Source organism: Talpa europaea (genome assembly GCF_964194135.1).
Source record: "Talpa europaea genome assembly, chromosome: 7".
Lineage (NCBI taxonomy): Eukaryota > Metazoa > Chordata > Mammalia > Eulipotyphla > Talpidae > Talpa > Talpa europaea.
In genome coordinates, this window is record NC_140074.1 from 133,728,521 (window position 1) to 133,747,157 (window position 18,637).

An 18,637-nucleotide genomic window follows, 5' to 3' on the forward strand; every position below is an offset into this window, starting at 1 on the left:
CGTATATGCCAGGCATCTGGGACATAGTCCTCCTCCTTGTGCCTCCTGTCAGGAAGCCCTCATATGGCGCCCGCAGGCTGGGGTCAGTGCCACAAAAACTCAGGTGTGAAGGTTGGGTGGGAAGCGTGGGCTGCAGGACCAGAACCAGAAGGACTCAGGGTGGTGAAGAAAGGTCCCCGTCGCAAAGGATGTCGGACTCACCGGGCCCAGAGGCAAGTTAACACTGGTTTATCTGTCCAGCAACACGCCGGCCTGGGCACCAGCTGGGAGGTGCTCACACTCAGGCGGAGGTGTCAAAGAGGCGGTCGATCATGTCGCCCACTTGCTCCACACGGTACTTGATGTACTTCTCGGGGTTCTTGGTGAAGGGCACGCTGCCGTACCTACCAGGCACTGAGGTCAGGGGGAGGCCCTGCACCCCCAGCTCCATCTTAGTCTGTGGCACTCCTGATGGGGTGACCTTGGCTGATGTCCCTGTCTGGCCCCACACCAAAGCCCAGGGCGCCGGAACTGCCACCCCCGTGGGGGCTCACCTGTGCAGAAAGGCCCCGTAGGTCTCCTTGACAATGTTCTTCTGAGCTTGGCGAATCTTGTCCCTCTGCTCTGTGTCGGGAATGGCCCAGGCCTTTTGGATCTTGCACAGTTCTTCAAGGCCATCGTTGAAGCCCTGGCCACCAAGAAGGTGGAAAGAGAAGCGACCCAGAGACAGATGTTGGGGTCCGTGTCCTGACAGCAGCAGTGGGGAGCAGGGGCAGGGAGGGGCGCCGCTCACCTTGAATCGCTCCTTGATCATCTGCCGCTCCTTGTCCCGGAGCTGGGCCGAGGAACATGCAGAGAAAGCGCGGCTCAGGGAAGAGGCCTGTCCCTGCCCAGCACCCAGCCCAGCCTGCCCATCTCCAGTGCCCAGATGGCCACAGGCGGCCTGTGCTTTCTCAGCTCTGAGGGACACTTGTCTGTTTTTACCGGACACACGACAGAAAGTCTCACATCTGCTAGACACCCCTCCCAAGCCAGGCCTCCAGCCCACCTTGACTCCCGGCTGGAATACAGGCAGGTTCTTCTCCATGATGTAGTCAGTCACCTTTATCCAGCTGCCAGGAGGGGACAGAGCAGAGGGCAGGGGAGGAGCGGCCTCAGACAGCTGCTTCCTCCCTGGGCTGGGCTTGTGTCTTTTAAAAATACCTGGACCTACTGGGGGCAGGGCAGGGGAGGATTCGATCTGGGTCACAATTAAACAAAACACCACTGAGATGTTTCCGCGGGAACAGAAAAGGTTTAAGCTTCTCAATTTAAATGACGAACCAGAAGTGGAGTGTGTTCACCATGCCTCATGCATACTAAGCACGGTGTGCTGTGAACCCCATGGCCGGACAAGATGGGGAGGCGGGAAGGAAGCAGGAGACACACTCGCCGGGAGGAAACACAAAGGGAGAGACACACACAGAGGACAACGCGAGAACAGCGTGCCCGGGAGCGTGCGCTCAGCCAAGCGCGACCACCCTGACAATGCTGCCTTCGCGTGGGCTAAACGTGGGCCCACGTCTGCTTTGCCAGTTCTGCCGTCCCGGCTGGTCACAGTGAGCCCCTTGAGAATACCCTACCACTTGATTTAAAAATCAGCTGGAAGTCTGGGGTCCACAGGGCAGTGAGACCCTGCCCCGATGGGCGCAGTGTCCCGGGGCTCAGGGAAGAAGAGCGGGGAAGGGGCACCTGCGCTGGTAGGTCTGGATCTGCTGCTCGATGTGCTCCCGGTAGGAGCGCTCGGCCGTCTTCTGGGTCACGGCGACCAGCTGGATCAGCTCAGACCTGGGGTGGGGCAGCGAGCAGGACAGAGTTGGCTCCGTGGGACCTGCCCCCACTGGTCCCCGGGCCGTCCCCCGACCTGGACATGGGGGGTCGCCGCCTGGCCAGGGGCAGGGCCGGGGAGAGCTGCGGCCGGCATCGGGCCACTCACTTCTCCAGGGCCTTGAGGATGTAGTTGTAGTTGTTGTGCAGGAAGATGGCGCTCAGAGCTGGGTCCTCATACACCTTGGACTTGCTCAGCAAGTTCAACTGCAGGTTGCCCAGGACTTTACCTGCACAGGGGAGGATGGAGTCACCACCACCGGGCAGTGGGAACAAAAGGAGCCCAGCCGGGGCGGAGCAGGGGGGGCGGGCCCCAGAGACACTCACAGATGTAGGTGCTGAGGAGGCGCTTGCTGAACTCGGAGCTGTAGCTGGTGGCGGAGGAGCTGGTCTCTGAGAGAGAAGTCCTGCTGTTACAGCCCCGTCAGCAGCGGCCAAGGCCCTCTGACCTCCCCTCAGCCCAGGGAGCCACCGGGGAAACACTGGGAGGCCCCCGAGGCTTCCGGGCAGATGGGACTGAGGCGCTCCGGGCAGAGCCTGGCATCCGCTGAGCTGCGGAGCTCCCTGCCCGCCGCGGGAACCCTGCTGCGCACGGACGGCTTGCGGAGCCCAGCCCCTAGCCCAGCCCCTTGGTGGTAGTGGGCGGGGGTGAGAGGGTGGGGTGGCTAATGAGTTGGCCCATGACACAAGTGAGATTACCCCAGCCCTCGGCCCCCTAGTGCCTGACCCTGCGGGGTGGGACCCGCAAGGCCCACAGAGCCTGCCTGTCAGTAGCAACATCTTAGCACTGGCTGCTGCGGCCCCTTCGCCGCCCTCCCCGCTTGCCCCGGCCTCCTCTCCTGGGCGGCTGGACGGGGCCCTGCTGCCTACACAGAGGGGAGGCCAAGGGGGAGAGGGGAGGCGCGGGAGGCAGGGCTCGCCTGGAGAGACTGGGGGTGCTGAACACCAGAGCGCCACTGGGACAAGCTCAGAGACAGAAGGAGGCCGTGGAGGGAGCTGAGAGTCGGGAACACCCCAAAGAACCCATGTCTGTCTGCCCCCCACTCCCTGAGAGGTCCTGTTCTCTTGAGGGGTCCCCAGGGCGTCTCACCGCGGGGCTTCACAGGGGGAGGATGGGCTGCAGAGCCCTGCTGCTTACCTCGGGGGTCTAAAGGAATATTGTATGTGTCCCCGAGAACTACGGAGTGAGAGGCAGTGCGGAGGGGGCGCAGGGAGACAAAGAAGGAGAAAGACGCAAAGTGCAAAAACAGGTTAGAAACGCGTGTCACCGGCCAGCAGACCACTCCCCACGACGGCAGGACACGGGCAGCAGGCCAGACCCTCTGAAGATCCGGGAGAGAGGGGAGGCACAGGGGGACCTCAACCAGGCAGGCCGGGTCTCCATGCTCAGACACACTCTCCAGAGAGCCAGCCCCGGAAGCCAGTCCCAGGCCCGAGGCCGGCCCCCCAGGGAGGCTGGCCCACTGAGGGGCAGCTGTGTGAGGCCACTCGGGAGCACAGGCTGCGCAGGACAGGGAGAGGCGTGCAGGAGGGGCGGGGGAGGGCACCTTCAAACAAGCAAGCAGGGGGCTCTCCAGAGCTGGAGATTCTCCCACAGGAGGAGGGTGAAGGAGCCAGACAGGGAAGGGAAGTCAGTCAGGAAAGGCAGCCAACCCGTCTCTCCTGGTGCTCAGCCCTGGGGGGCCCAGTCAGCTCCAGGGTCCTGCCATGAGCTACATGTCCATCCCGCTCCACTGAGGGGAGCTCCCTGGTCAGAGTTGGCCGGTGCCCCCAGGGGGCCTAACCCTGCATCTCCAGGCAAGAGGGAGGAGGGGTTGCCAGCAGGGGGCATGCTGGGTGGTGCCAAGTACCTTGGGAGGCTAGCATGGCACCCGCCGTCTCCTGGAAGTCCAGGAGCTGCTGCAGGAAGAGGATGGCCTGAGTGGGGAGAAAATGGGGCCAGGAGGTCAGGGTGGGAGCCGGGGGCCGAATGCCTCCCACAACACAGCCTCTGCCCCATCCAGGGCAGGGGCAGGGCCAGGCACTCCCAGTGAAGAGGCGGCTGCTGGCTTCAGCTTCTCCCCGCAGGCCTGCCTGCACCACCTCCATCCTGCATTCCGCATACCGTGCAGGAAGGCAAAGGGTGGCACTGGGCCCACCGGGCCCTCCCCACCCAAGGGCCTTGGGCAGCACCTACGTTGCTTGTGAGCTCGTGCACGGTGCCATCCTTGGGCATATTGTACTCCTTGTCTGGGTCATTCTGCAGAAAAAACAGTCCGACTCCCTGAAACAGCTGAGAGGCGCCAGGCCCCACCCCAGGCCCTGCCGGTCTGCACGTGGTGCCACCTGCTGGCAGGCAAGCATCAGGATGGATGCCTCTCAGTGACAAGGGACAGCAAGACAGACAGGACAGGGAAGTGGGGCAGGAGCGTATTGCTGGGGGGCTAGAGGGGGCGTGCAGCCCTCTGGGAAGGAAAGGGAGGAGAGCGGGCACTGACTAGCAGCGCTGCGGGCTTCCCTCAGGGCAGACCTGCGCTCCCGGAGGCCGCTCTCTGAAAGAGTGCCCAGCCAGGTCGTGGCAGCCCAGGGGGCAGTGAGGAGGGAGGGAGCACCTTGATGTTGTCGGCGAAGTCCTCCAGCGCTTTGGCTCCCACGGTCTCCATGGAGGTGATGAGGCTGGGCAGCTTGTTCTTGGTGCTGGCAGCAGTACCCTGGGGAGCACATGCTCACTGCCAGCCAGCCCCCGGCCTCGGCCCAGCGCCTCCCGCCCCTCACCGGGGACTGACTCTTCTCCACTCACCCTGCAAGCACCTCTGGGGCCGGGGCCCTGCAGGAGCTGCGTCCTCTCACCCTCCAAGTGGGTGGGGAGGGGCACCGAGGACGGGGTTCACGCAGGAGGCACGCCAGGCAGCAGGACGCCTCCACATACCTGAAGCACCTGGTCAAACTCGGGCTTGGTCTGCTTGAGGTGCCGCAGGATGGGGAAGACGGTGAGCACGGCGGAGAAGTCGTGCCGGATGATGGCCTTGCGGGCGGCTGACACGATGTTCTCCCCCTCAAGCATCAGCCCGTCCAGCGCATCCTGGGGGCGGTCGGGGAGCCAGCTCAGGGGCGGGGCAGAGATGGAGCTAGTTCCCAGGGGAGCAAGGGGTGCATGAAACGCAGGCCGGCGCGCCGCACAGGAGAACCGAATGGGACACGCCACCGGGGACAGATCCCCAGGACAAGCAGGGGAGGCGGTGGCTCTTCCTGAGGGCCAGCAGGGGGCCTGTACTCAAGCTCCCAAGGGACAGTGTCCGCTGGGGGGGTTATTGGGGGGGGTGCCGGGGGGCAGGGGTTGCAAGGGGCGGGACCTGAATGAGGGAGTCGAAGGTCTTTTTCTGATGGTGCTCAGGGATGACATCGGTCAGCAGCTGGTACTCGCTCTGGGCCAGCTTGACGAAGGCACTGATGCAATGGATGCAGGCGTCGGTCTCCACGTCCAGCATGTCGTCTCTCCCTGGGGACAGCAGGGCCTCTGAGTGGCTGGTTTGGGGGGCTCTCTCCCTACTGGGGGCGTGGGTCTCCCCAGCTCTTGGCCTGCAGCCAGACAGGTGGCCAAGGGGGAAGAGGAAGACTGTTCTGGCAGAAAGCTGAGAGGAGGCCCGACCAGACAGCCAGGGGCACCAGGGGCTGAGTGCAGCCTTTGTCCTGGCTTCACGGTTGGTTCTGCCGTGGGCAGCGCGGATGCCCTGGAGCGTCAGGTACTGGAGGTGGTGGGGGAGGAGGAGAAGAGGAGGGGGGAGGATCCTAAATCCACTTCCGGGAAAAGGTGGGTCTGACCGCAGGCCTGAAGATGCTGGGTTGTGCTGGGAATAGGGCAGCTGGTGGGAGGTGGCAGCGCCCACCTCAAGGAGGCGGGTGCCATGGTCAGCCATCTGAGAGGATGCTGGACCTCAAGGTAGTGGCCAGGCTTGCTAAAACGCATGGGCTACGGCTACGAGGTGAGCGGGCCTGGCCCGGTTCTGAGAAGAGGCCATCTGAGCCCCAGAGGAGGAGGCTCCCTGGTCATCGGCTGCCTCATGAGGAGACAGGACGCCGCTACTAGAGGCTGGGGCAAGGGTGCCGTAGGCCAGCTGGTCCTATGTGCCAAGGGCCAGGCTCCGAGGAGTCAGAGCTCCGGGGTGGATGCTGGAGTCAGGTGGCAGGACCTCCCTGCCCTCCAGAGAGCCGCCGTCCCTCCCAAGCTGCCTCCCGAGCACAGTTTCGGCAGCTTCTCCCTTGGCCCAGCCCAGGGGGTCAGGCGAGCACTCCCATCTGGAGAGAGGCCAGGAGACCTACTGCCCGGAAGAAAGAGACCGGAAGAGAGGCGAGCAGGCCGGACCATCCTCAGGGCAGAGCGGCCGGCCGGAACAGGCCCTCTGGGAGCTGTGGGCCCCGGCGGCGCTGCCCTCGGGCTGGGCTGCGGTACTCACCGGCCAGCGGCCCGTGCTTGTCGTTCAGGGCCTCGGACAGGTGCTTAACTCGGAAATCATGCTCGTGACCTAGCGAGACGTCGGCCGCACAAACACAAGCAGCGTTTATCCACAGGCCAGGCGGGCTGCCCCTCAGGGCCGGGAAGGAGCCCTCGCTCTCCAGCAGAGGTACGAGTTGGGTAGGGGAAGGGGCACCGGAGAGGACTTGGAGCCTCTCTGCCTCGGACCACACTGGACACAGCCGTTTCAAGCCCGACTTGCAGCGCTCAGGACCAATCTTAGGGGTTCCCAAAGCCCAGAGGCCGAGGGAGGGTGCGGGGCACCAGGGCTCCACAGGGCTTTCGCCACTTCCAGGGCTCGATGCCCCACCCCAGCGCCACATTTGGGGAGAACCCCAGTTAGGAACGTGGCACTGCTGTGTGAACAGGGTCGGGCTTCTCGTGTGCTCCAGGGTAGGGCTGCCCTCCCTCTGTCTGGAGGTGGGGACATGCCACAGGCCGCCCGGCCCTGCACGACGCACATGTGGCCAGGAGCCCTGGGCGGGCTTGGTCCTGCCACTGCTGGTCTGAGCGTGAAAGGGCTGCCCAGGACAAAGAACTTTCTCTGAGTTCAAACAGGAGACAAGGACAGAGACGGGGAGGGAGGGAGCCTCAGGGAGGGCAGAGCTGCCGTCAGCCAGACAGGACGGGGCCGAAGGCCACGACACTGGTCCCTATGCCAGCTGGGGCGCGTGGCATCAGGACCTGCAGTCCCCACCCCTGCTCCCCTCTCTGGGTTTCTCCCAAGGCCCTCCTGGGGGGTGGGAGGCTCTGCCCTGCCACATGAGTGGATACATGGTGGAGGAGGAGGGGACAGGAAAGGAACACGGGTGATTACCTTCCAGAGGAATGAGGTTAGAGCCCCCCTTTTTCCCATCTAGACCATGCTGGGAATACTGTTTCAGAAGGTTCTGAGCTTTACGGATCGTCCCTGTCACCAGAGCCACACAGAGAGGAGAGAAGGAGACCTAGGAAATGAGCGAGAGAAAACAGCAGCGGCCCTCCACCTGCGCCCGGGCCCCGCCCGGCGGTGAGCATGCCCAGCGCGCCTCCCAGCTGGCCCTGCCCAGGGCCCTGCACACCACGCCAGAGCAGAGGACGCCTCTCCTCTCCAAGCAGAGCCCTGGGCCGGCCAGGCCTCGCACTGCTCTGGGCTGAGCTCACTTTGGAAGCGCAGACGGCGAAGGAGACGAGGTGGCCCAAGACCCACCAGGAGGAGTAAAACTCAGGACAGGGCAGAGTGGCGGCTCCTTTGGGAGAGGAGGGCCTGGGGTCGGGGAGCTGCTGACGAGGCTCTCTCACCGAGGGCCCGAGCAGGCTGAGCTGCACCGGGCCAGGCAGCGCTCTCGGGCATGCTCAGTGCTGGGGCAGAGCCCAACCAAGTGCAGGACAGGCAGGACCCGGGGGCGGGTGACACGGGCCTGGGTTTCCTGGGAGAGCAGCGCCCCACACGAAAGGCGGGGAGACCCACACACCAGGAGTCACCCGAACCACCAAGACCACCACCAGAGCAGAGGGGCAGGAGGAGGGTGGCTGCTCTCGGCCCGGGGAGAAAACAACAGTTAGTATCACAAGTAAAAACAATGCAAACAGAACGCGGCGCCCACAGCCTCTGTGGGTTGAGACATCTCAAGGCAGAACACGTGGGGAAATAAGACAGTTTTTAAAACAAGGGAGTCCAGCTGCCTGGTTAATAAAAAGTGGGGGCGTGGGGGACCCTGAAGCTGGTCCCTCTTCCCAGAGACTCCTGCATGCTCCCTTCCCGCCCTCCTAAACACAGTGAGGCTCTTTGGGTCCTGATGGCTTCTCAAAGGCCGGGGGAGGCCAGGGACAGGGCCTGGAGTGGCTCGTTCCTTCTGTGGGTGTCACACATCCCCCCAAGTCACAAATCACCAAGTCCAGGCGGCCCAGCATCCGTCCCCTGGGGTTCCCTCCCTTCGATGAGCCGCCTGCTAATGACTGAATCAGATTCCTGCCCCACAATGGGCCAGAAGCAGATGGGCAGCCGGGTCTGTGGGAGCCTGGCCAGCACCTGGCAGGATGCAGATGGGGCCACTGACACAGCAGCCACCAAACCCATCAGGTGCCCAGTTACCAGGGACAATGCTAGGGTTGGGCTCTCCTGGCCTACCGGGCCTGCCTGCACCTCTCCCGAGTCAGAACGACGCCTGGGGCCTGATTCTGTACTTCCCAGCATCAGGCTGAGCCCACCAGCTCCTGACAGTTCTAGAACCCCCCCCCAGAAAGCACAGGGACCCTCACGGCCAGAGCTTTCTCCTCTTGGGCCTCCAAGCCAAGAGCCAACTGAGCCCCTGTCATCAGATCCCTCTCCCCAGGAGGTCCCAGCCCTGTGTGGCCAGTGAGTACCCTGGGGACAGTGCAAGTCGGATCCTCGGGTCACCAGTGGACCCCTCAGAGAAGAGACAGAGGGGAAGAGCTCAGTGAGGCCAGAGGTGGCCTCACAGAAGCAGCCGGTAAGGCGAGGCCCAGGTGGCCTCACAGAAGCAGCCCCGCTCCCTGCACGAAGGCGGAAAGCCAGATGGACCTGCCCACGGCAGCTGTCACCCGGCAGGTGGGCTTAGCAGAGCCATCCCAGCGGTTTCTAGGGGAGAGGCCCGGATGTCCACTCTGGTGGGGCACATGACAGAGCTCTTCATGCTGGGCTACCCCACTTTCTGCTCTGCTCACCGGGCCCAAGAATGACCCTGCCTTTCAGCAAACCCCAAATAGAGGCTCTTGCCACCTGGGAGCAGACACCTGCCCTCTGAGGGCACAGGACTGCAGAGAGCACAAGAGTGACCGAGGCAGCACATAGGGGCTGCGGAAGCAGGAGCAGCCCCCAGCTTCCCTGGTGCTACCAGCAGCAGCCCCAGCCCAGGAATGTGCCCCCTCTCCATGAGCCGAGGGCAACATCTCTCAGTGGCCAGAGGCAAGTCAGACTTGCCCAGGCGTGGCTGACACAGAGGGACGTGGCTTAGCTGAGCTCAGCCTACACGGCACATGGTAACGGGGAGAGGCCAGGCAGGGCCGGATCAGCCAGGATGCCCACAGCCATGGCCCTGGTCTCTCCCTAGGCCTTCCCACCACTGGGCACTAACTTCAGGGTGTGGAACAAAAGCCCAGTTCAGTTCTTTAGAGAGGATGGTCTGGGAGTCTTTTTTCCTTCCGGATCGACTATGAAAGTGTAAGCTCTCAGGCCTCCCTGGTGGCGCAGGGGTTAAAGTCTCAGCACTATGAAGCTGTCCCAGCCACTGCAGCCTGAGTTGGATCCCCAGCCAGGGAGCTACCCACATGGAGCAGCAGACCTCTCCTGGCTCCCCGCAGCTCCCCTCAGCAGTGTATTTCAGAAGATCCTCCTGCTCTGCTCCCTACTCTGTGTCTGATAAATCCTCTCACCCCTGTACCTCTGGCCTGCACCCCAGTTCTTGTACGTATAAATAAATAAACCTTTAAAAAAAAAGGTGTAAGCTCTCCCTCATCTACCTCTTGGCTACATGGCACTCCAAGCCAGCCAGGTTTTCTGGAAGGTGAAGGCTGCAGTGCCCATCCCTGTCCTACCTGCTGTTCCCACTGGGCTGTGGCAGTGAACCTGGCCCCCCTGACAGGACAAGGGAGGGTGGGGAGGGGGCCCAGCAAGCGAGTCTGCCCTGTTACCTGCCTTTCCATGTCTGAGGCCCCCTCCCCACACTGGGAAGATAAGTGTCTGAGTCCTGGACGGCGGGGTCTGGGGGCAGATGCTTCCTGCTACAGTCACTCTGAAGACAAGCTCTGGAGGGGCTGCCGCTGCCACACCCGGGCAATCCAGGTCCCACTGGGTCTTCAAGGGGGGCTGAGGTGGAGCTCACCTGGCCGCTTGACTGGCTTCTTGGTGGGCGTGTCTTTCCTCTTGTTGGGGATAGCAGGGGAGTAGGGGACCCCAGAGGAAGAACTGCTCTTCCGGAAATGCTCCCTCAGGCCCTTGATGGAGCGGTCCAGCTGGCTGGAGCGAATCTGGTAGTACACGTTCATGAAATCTGAGGAGACATGGGCGACAGGTGGCAGCAGGTTCCCTGCCTCTGCCGTGACACGAGCCTCTTTGCAGCGGACGCCGCTCCGGGCACAGCAGCAGGCCCGGGGTTGCCACCTCCCGCGCCGCCCGCCATCTGCTCTGGCTCCCAGCCACCCACTGGCCTCAGCCCAAGTCAGGTAAGTCTTAGGGAAACAGAACTGGCAGTTGGTTCTACATTTTTGCAGTTAAGGCTTTTTGTGGATAGAAAGTGTGAAGCGAACATCCAGATTGAGCTCAGTAAGGGGCTGCAGGGTGAGGCATCTTAGTGGGGGCAACCAAAGTCAAGAAATGAAAACACATTGGGCCTCCCCGGTGGCGCAGCTGTTGAGCGCTGGGTTGCGAAGCTGCCGGCGACCTCTGCAGCGCCGGTTCGATCCCCGGCTGCTCCCCGGCCACCAGAGGAGGGTCCCACATGGCGCGCAGACCTCTCCTGCCGCCCGCTGCTCCCCTTCTTCGGTCCTTCTGCCTGCTCTGCTCCCTGCTCTGGCTCTGGTGAATTCTCCCACCCTCCCGCGCTTCTGACTGTACCCAGTGCATGTATAAACAAACAAATAAATAAATTCTTAAAATTTAAAAAAAAAAAAAAAAAAAAAAGAAATGAAAACACATCATCTCTCCAGCCATGAACGGAGTGCACGTCAGAAAGAAAATGAGCGGCCGAGAGCACTAATGGCTGAGGCGGAGAGAGAGCTGGCGAGGGGCAAGCCGCTGGGGGCGGCCCCCCGGCCGTCAACCTGGAGTGGGTCTCGCCAGGCCAGCAGGCTACACACCTGCTCAGACACCTCCACCTGGGGCCGCACCACTTAGGAAGCTCTGCTCACCGCAGCGCTGCCCACGGAGGCCGGAAAGGCAGAAAACTCCGTAATGCCACGAGCGAGAAAAAAGAGGGACAGCAGACACGGCGGCACATTCCAGCAGCTCCCAGCTAGTATTCCCGGGAACCCCAGTGTGAACAACGTACCAAGGCACAGAGGTGCTGCTTGAAGGGTGCCTAGGAGTCAAGGGATCCCCAGGAACCTCCTGTGCAGCCCTAGGTCCCCCTGCAGCTAAGGAGCCACCATGTGGTCAATACTCGGGGGCGTGGGACCGGTCACCCCACCGTGCCGCGGGAAGTGGGTAATGGCGAGAGCCGGAGAGCTTCAAGTCTGGAGTTTTTGTTGGCTAACATTTTTTTTAACTCAAGATTTCTTAGTTTTTAATCCCAGCACTGGCTGTAGGAAGACGGTGCACACCCACGGACTCTCACGTGACCCTTAAGAAGAATGGGGCCGGGCCTCCCTGGGGGCGCAAGGGGTTGAGCACCACACTATGAAGCAATCTGCAGCCTCTGCACCACAGGTTCAATCCCCGGCCTGCCAGGGAGCTACCCACAGGGCGCAGCAGACCTCTCCTGTCTCCCCGCTGCTCCCCTCAGCAGTGTATGTCAGTAGATCCTCCTGTTCTGCTCCCCACTCTGTCTCTGGTGGGTCCTCTCACCCCCCCACACCTCTGGCCTGTACCCCAGTTCTTGCATGCATAAATAAAAATAAATTTAAAAATAAAACAATCCAAATGGCTTAAAGAAACAAAGGAGAATAAAATCCCACACCCTCTGGCCGGACACACGGCCCCGCCTCCCGCCGCTCACCTTGGTTGCGGCCATATTCCACCAGCCAGCGGGAGATGCGGATGACGTCCTGGAGCACGCCCTCGGGCAGGTGCTCCAGGGGCACCTCGTCCTGGACCTCCAGCTCGTCCTCGCCACTGATCAGGTCCAGGATGAGCACGGGGGAGACCACCTTGCTGTGCCGGGTCATCAGGCTTCGGAACTCAGACTCCAGCGACTCCTTCCCCCGCTCAAACAGCAACTTCTACAGGGACAAGGGATAGGAGGAGAAGGCAGCGACGCTGGCACTACTGGCCTCCTGCCCCGCTGTCCTCTGCCCTCCTCGGCCTTCATTTCCTTTAATGTTGGGAAACCTTCCTTGACTTTTCATCTCACATTTCTCAAAAGGCATGTTCACAGGTGAAGCCAGGGTTTTTACAAGAAGTAGGTACTTCATAAAGACCAGCCGGGCCTCGCTTGTGGCGCAAGGGGTTAAGATGCAACCTATGTTGCGAAGCTGCCTGTGGCCTCTGCGGCGCCAGTTCGATCCCTGGCTGCTCCCCGGCCACCAGAGGAGGGTCCCACATGGCGCGCAGACCTCTCCTGCCACCCGCTGCTCCCCTCAGCAGTGTACTTCGGTCCCTCTGCCTGCTCTGCTCCCCGCTCTGGCTCTGGTGAATTCTCTCACCCTCCCGCGCTTCTGACTATACCCAGTGCATGTATAAACAAAACAAAACAAATAAATAAATCATAAATAAATAAAAATACATGCCTCTTTAAAAAAAAAAAAAAAAAGATGCAACCTATGAAGCTCTCCACAACCACTGCAGCACGAGTTTGATCCCCACCCAGGGAGCTACCCACACGGCGCAGCAGACCTCTCCTGACTTGCCCGCTGCTCCCCTCAGCAGTGGATTCAGTACATCTGCCTGGTCTGCTCCCCACTCTGTCTCTGGTGAATCCTCTCACCTTCTGCACCTCTGGCCTGTACCCCAGATCTTGTATGCATAAATAAATAATTAAATCTTTAAAAAAAAAAAAAAAGACCAGCTACTACTTCTTCACACTACTATTAATTTGTCTTCTTGTTAGAAAAGGGATTGCAAAAGAAAAAAATAACATACGTTGGAATAGATTGAATTAAAAACTTGTGTGCTGCACATCCACAAAGCGAAGACAACCCACAGGGTGAGTGGAAATATTTGTAGATAGTTGCAAATCAGATTTGGAACAGACATCCAGAATGTCCAAGAAAATCAAAAATCTGTCCACACAAAAGCATGTGCATAAGGGTTCCTGGGGCATCATTAATAAGAACTAAAAATCAGAGTGCCCACAAGAGATGGATAAGCAAAATGGATCCACACACATAGTATGACACTATTTGGCACCTCTTGTATACCAGGGACTCTCCAAGATGTTTCCAGGCATTAGCTGCATTAGCTCCTTTGCACTTATGTTTTATGTAATTTATAGCTTATTGTTACATATGACTTAACTTAATGAAACTATAACTGAGTAATAAAAATGCATGTCTCTAATTTCTTAATACAGTAGGCCTGAATGCCTATCGCGTGTGTAATGTAGGGTAGACTTCTGTCTAGTCTACTCTATTTTCCTTTAGGCTAGTCCAGCGTCCAGGACAGGAACTTATGTCCCCAAACCTCTCACATTACCCCACTCTCCCCTTACCACTTTGTTGAGCTCTGGGCTGTCCGGGCTGTTGTCCTGGAAATACTCCACGGCCTTCTGAATCTTGGCCATGCTTCCCAGGTACTCTTCCAGCCTGCCTGTGGGGCTGGGGAGGAAAAGAGCCATACCAGCCTTCTGTGTGTGTGTGTGTGTGTGTGTGTGTGTGTGTATAAGATGGAAGAGGCAGGAACAAGGGCGTGGTATTTGGAAGGGGAAGGACAGAATTAACACAGGGGACTCCCAGGCTCAAAGACCTTCTACTCCTCCCTTCTAAGGCCTAGGACCAGGAGGAGTGGAGGCATGAGGAATGTAACAGTCTGGGCCTCGCTCACCCCTCCCTGATGATCTTCTCAGTGTCAGTGGCCACGTGGTAGTAGCTGATGACATGGTCTAGGCAGGACAGAGTCTTCTCAACATTCTCCTGCAGCCGCTGCAGGTTCTCCGTCTGCTTGTGCACGGGGATAATGGAATTCTCCAGCTTCATAAGGCGGCTCTCAAAGGACGACAGGATGGACACCTGGAAGGGGTGATGAGCTCTGTCCCAGCACTGCTTTCACCCACCCAACCTTTGCTGCCTTTTCTTTAGCTTCCCTGACAGCAAATTCTGTGAGGGAAGGGATGGGGGCGCCTGTTTGCCACTGTATGCCAGCACATAGGGGGTCCAAACAAACTGGAGGAAACTTGAGTTTCCAAACCAAGCATCAAAGTCACTCCTAGACAGACACCCAGGAGGGCTTCCCTTCCAGCCTTTGAAGTCAAGTCTCAATTTCTGTACTGTCTGAAGCTTCCTAGACTGAATAGGGCAGCCTCAAATTCAGCACTGGCACCTTCAAGACCTCTGGAAGGGTGAATTCCATTAAACAAGGATTAAGACTTCATTGCTGTGTCACTAAATACACTCCCAAGTTTGTATCTACTCAGTCTGTGCTTCTCTCATGTCCTCTAGGAGTAAGGAAGGAAGCGCCTGGGTGATGAACACCTGTTGTAGGCCAGGAACTGAGCGAGATGTGCTCCCGTTAATTACTCCACCGTCACATCAGGCGGCAGCACTATCTATTTTTGCAGAGGAGTAAACTAGGTTGTCACCATCATGAGTCACACAGCGAAAAGAGGGGCAAGGACTAGATCCCAGCTCTCTCTGACTTCTGAGCTTGCTCTGTTCCTAAAACTGTCTGGGATGAAGGCTGGGTTTTCTCCACCCTCAGTGATAGGGGAAGTGCTAACCCTGCCATCCGACTGGCATGGAATTGAGGATGACACCCAGCGGAACTCACCCCACCACACAGTGTGTGCGCAAGGAGAGAGGGCGAATGGAGTCTGCAGGCAGAACAACACCTGGGTTACTGGGGGCAGCTGCAACCTCAGTGAAGGGGCAACAAGGGGAAAGAGGCTGGGAAAGAGATTTCCCACGCAGCTGCTAGAGACCCATATTTTACCACATCACGACCCGGGCCAGACCCGGGCCTGCATGACCCGAGCCTCCGGGTCGCAAGGCTCTCGGCGGGGGCTGGGGGCCGGCCTGCCCCTCCCCCCGGCAGCTACTCACCATGTTCTTGGTGAGCTGGTCGCTCTTCTCCAGACTGTCCCGGATGAAGGACAGAGTCTCCTCCTCCTGGGGACAGCGGGGTTGAGACATCACCAGACGCCGGAGGCGAAAGGGGGAGACAGCGTCCCGGCCCGCGGCCTCGCCCCCGACCCCCGCTGGGAGGGGTGTCCCCTCCCACGTCCCCCCGAAGCAGACGCCCCGGCCGGATCTCGCCCCAGCCGCCCCTCCTCCCTCGCTCCCCAGCCCCACCTGCTTCAGTTTGTCCTCGATTTCCCGCCGCCGGGCAGATGCCTCCTGCGGGGGGATCATCGCTTCCTCCCGGCGGGACTGACTCCCGGTACCCGGCGCGCTGGGCCCTCTCGGCTCCCGTCCCTGTCACACCCACTTCCGCCCTTGGCCCCGCCCCGGGACGCGCGGGTGGGGCCACGTTTGGAGCGTCGGCGGAAGTGCGTCCGCGCGGAAGTCAGTAGCCGACCGCGGCAGGCGGCCATCTTGGGTGCGGCTGGGACGGGCGGCCATGTTTCTGCTCCGTGCAGTTTCCCTTGCTCGTTAGGCGAGGGTCCCCAGGGGTGTTTATACCCTGTGGCTGGCAGGGCAGTTAGAAGTCACTTGCGTCTTCTTTCAAAGATATACTTTTACAAAGATCCTTGAGGAAGGCGACCAATTCATTTCCAGACCTCATTCTGGGTCCAGGCCCCAATGTCAGGTTCCCCATTGAAAGTGTCACCCAGGTGGCCCCTAATGTCGTTTCCTCCTTCTGCCCCACCTTACACAGAAGCCCCGGGTGGGACATGGGATAGAATGGTCGCCCCTGCTCCCAGTGTCATCCATGGCCATAGTCTTGACTTGTGTGGCCAAGTTCCCTAAGCTGGCTGGGTGCTTGCAGCAGTGCATCCCCTGCACCAAGCCCCACCCGAGGGTGTCTGTTTTGGGGTGTGGTTTTGTTTGTTGGGGAGTGAGACTCAGGCTGGTGGTAGATGAGAGGTTTCTGTTGCAAGCTTACCTAGATCTGGGGAAAGTGCAAGAGGAGAGCTGAGAGTCCCTAGACCTGTGTGACGGGTGAAGGGGTAGGGAGCCCTGACTGGTAGTGTCAGTTAAGGACAGACTGAGGCCCACCTGCATGGACTCAGCAGGGGCTCTGAGGAAATGAGAACGGTTTGGAAGATTGCCCAGGTGCCTTGGCCAGAGCTCCTGACTGTGTCAACTCCTCCAACCACAGCTGTAGGGGAGTGGGGGTGATGCTCCCTTGGGTCAAGTCTCCTGCAGGGCTGACCTTCTGGATTCATCACCACAGACAACTCTCCCACCAACGGGCTTATTCCTTCCTCCACCCGTTGCCTTCCACCCTGCCTCTGGCCCCGGTCCTGGTGGAAGTAAATGGCTCCATGACATTGTTGAGTCCCACCATGGACCTAGTATCCAGGCACAGGAAGACGATGAGGAATCTGCTTGTGGTTGAAAAGGTTTGGGGCTGCCAAGCTGTAGGGCTCCCAAGTTATCCTTCTCCCCTGAGGACCCAGCTACCCAAAAGGGAGGAAGAAATGGGACAGCAGGCCTGGAGAGTGATTGGTGTGGAGGACAATTTAGACCTGGACAATTTAGGTCCCCATGAAGATGGGACTGAAGGAAATATTTGGGAAATGCAGACACTGTTATGCATGAGAGTGGGCATAGAAGGCAGAGGCGCAGCGTAAGCATGCTTCCTCTGAGGTGGTCCTTGTGCAGCGCTGAAACCTAAGTGCAGGGAAGTTAAACTGTGGGGATGAAGAGTCACAGCACAGAATGAAAGGATGAAAGGATTTTAGGCTCACATGGACCAGCCCTGGAGCTTCCTTCAGCACTTACGCTCTCTGGACTGCACCTAGTCCATAACAGATGTGCAAGAAAAACACTGATAACACCTTGTTCTACAGGTCTTAGGAAGGGAACCCTCTGTGATTGTGAACCAACACTTTGAACTTTGTAAAATACTGTGTTTTTGAAGATAAGCTACCTGTGTGTGCTTTTTTGTATGTTCTCAAAGTTCTTCCACTGTCATTTTGGTAGCCAGCCACCAAGAACCGAGAGCCTTCTGCTCGCCCATCTCCGTTGCACACACCATCTTTGCATTATCTTGGCTAACCCTCATCTAACACTGAGGAGTCAGGCACAGCTGTTGTCTACTTCCTGCAGCTGACACAGCTGAGGCAGGTCAGCAGCACTGTCCACTTAGCAGGCCAGGAGGTGGTTCTGAGGCTGTTTTCCCCCTCGCTAGAGAGCTCAGAAGCTGTGTTGTTATGCAAAGCTGCGAAACTGATTTTGCAAGAAAATTCATTGTGAAAAGCAGGTTGTATTTACGACAACCACACCTACTGAAAGGCAAACAGAAGGAAAAGGTGAGCTTATTCTCAACCCAGCAGAGATTGGCTCTAATTCCCAACCTAGACTCAGCGCATTACTCTACTTAAGCAAGAGGAGCAAGTGATATTTCAGCTGCAGCTTCAGAAGCCATGGTTTTCATTCTCAAACTTTCAGAGACCACAAAGGTGCCAGGCACAACCCAGCCCCCCACTACCCACTCAGAGATTCTCCTGCCAGCAGAGGGAGAGAATTTCTCCCCTTCAACTGTTTTGTGGTTTGCTAACATCCTAACCCCAGACTTTGTGCTCTTTCTGAGGAATCGGATGTATAATTTGTCTAAACTAGTGTTGCCTGGCCTGGCCTGAAAATGCTTCTGCTATGATGTAAATAACCACAAAAGCAGATCATAGAAGTGTATGTTGCCTGGAGTTCCAAACATTTAAAATAGGATGCAAGTCTCCCTGGTGGTGCAGGGGTTAAAGTCTCAGTGCTATTAAGCTATCACCAGCCACTGCAGACTGAGTTTGATCCCTGGCAGGCCAGAGTTTGATCCCTGCCAGGCCAGGGAGCTACCCATGTGGCACAGCAGACCACTCACACCTGCTGCTCCCCTCAGCAGTGGATTTCAGTACATCTGCCTGTTCTGCTCCCTACTCTGTCTCTGGTGAATCCTCTCACCCCCCATAACTCTGACCTACACCCCAGTTCTTATATGCATAAATAAATAAATCTTTAAAAATTTTTTCCTAGATATTCTCATTTTGTTTATTTTTTTTTTTCAGGTGAACTTTGAAATCATTTTCACAACTGCAAGTGGAATATGCTAAGCCAACTGGTTTGAATTCAGGCCCTCAAAGAGGCTGGGGCTGTCCACAGGGAACCAAGCCCTCTGGAGGGATGGAGGCAAAGTGTGATACTGCAGAAGGCGGGCCAAAGGCGGAGCCATCAAGGTTGCAAGAGTGTGGGCTCACTGCCAGGGAGAAGAAGGACCTCACAGGCAGAAGCTGAGTGGAGGAGACGCCAGGCCAGGGGCACCCTTGGGAGCCCTGCTGAGGGCAGATCAAAGGCTGGCCTGGGGCAACTGGTTTCACAGTTGGGTGACAGAAGGAG

General features: G+C 58.8%; 1 protein-coding gene across 8 annotated transcripts; it reads right to left on the minus strand.

Annotated features, from left to right (window-relative positions):
* Nucleotides 1-280: 280 nt before the first annotated feature.
* EXOC7 (exocyst complex component 7) lies at nucleotides 281-15,511 on the minus strand (the record flags this gene model as incomplete). 8 transcript variants are annotated; one of them, XM_084239440.1, is made up of 21 exons in its annotated part: nucleotides 281-383; nucleotides 534-667; nucleotides 773-814; nucleotides 1,028-1,091; nucleotides 1,711-1,806; nucleotides 1,955-2,075; nucleotides 2,173-2,238; nucleotides 2,984-3,022; nucleotides 3,696-3,762; nucleotides 4,022-4,084; nucleotides 4,437-4,535; nucleotides 4,754-4,906; nucleotides 5,178-5,323; nucleotides 6,279-6,347; nucleotides 7,155-7,247; nucleotides 10,162-10,329; nucleotides 11,992-12,214; nucleotides 13,642-13,747; nucleotides 13,974-14,158; nucleotides 15,188-15,253; nucleotides 15,437-15,511. In XM_084239440.1, 21 exons carry the CDS (start codon nucleotides 15,494-15,496, stop codon nucleotides 281-283), a joined length of 2,163 nt encoding a protein of 720 aa, XP_084095566.1. The 8 variants fall into 8 exon arrangements, with proteins under 8 accessions (XP_084095566.1, XP_084095561.1, XP_084095560.1 ...); XM_084239435.1 differs by lacking the exon at nucleotides 6,279-6,347 and having other exon boundaries at nucleotides 15,437-15,496; XM_084239434.1 differs by lacking the exon at nucleotides 2,984-3,022 and having other exon boundaries at nucleotides 15,437-15,496.
* Between the last annotated feature and the right edge of the window lie 3,126 nt (nucleotides 15,512-18,637).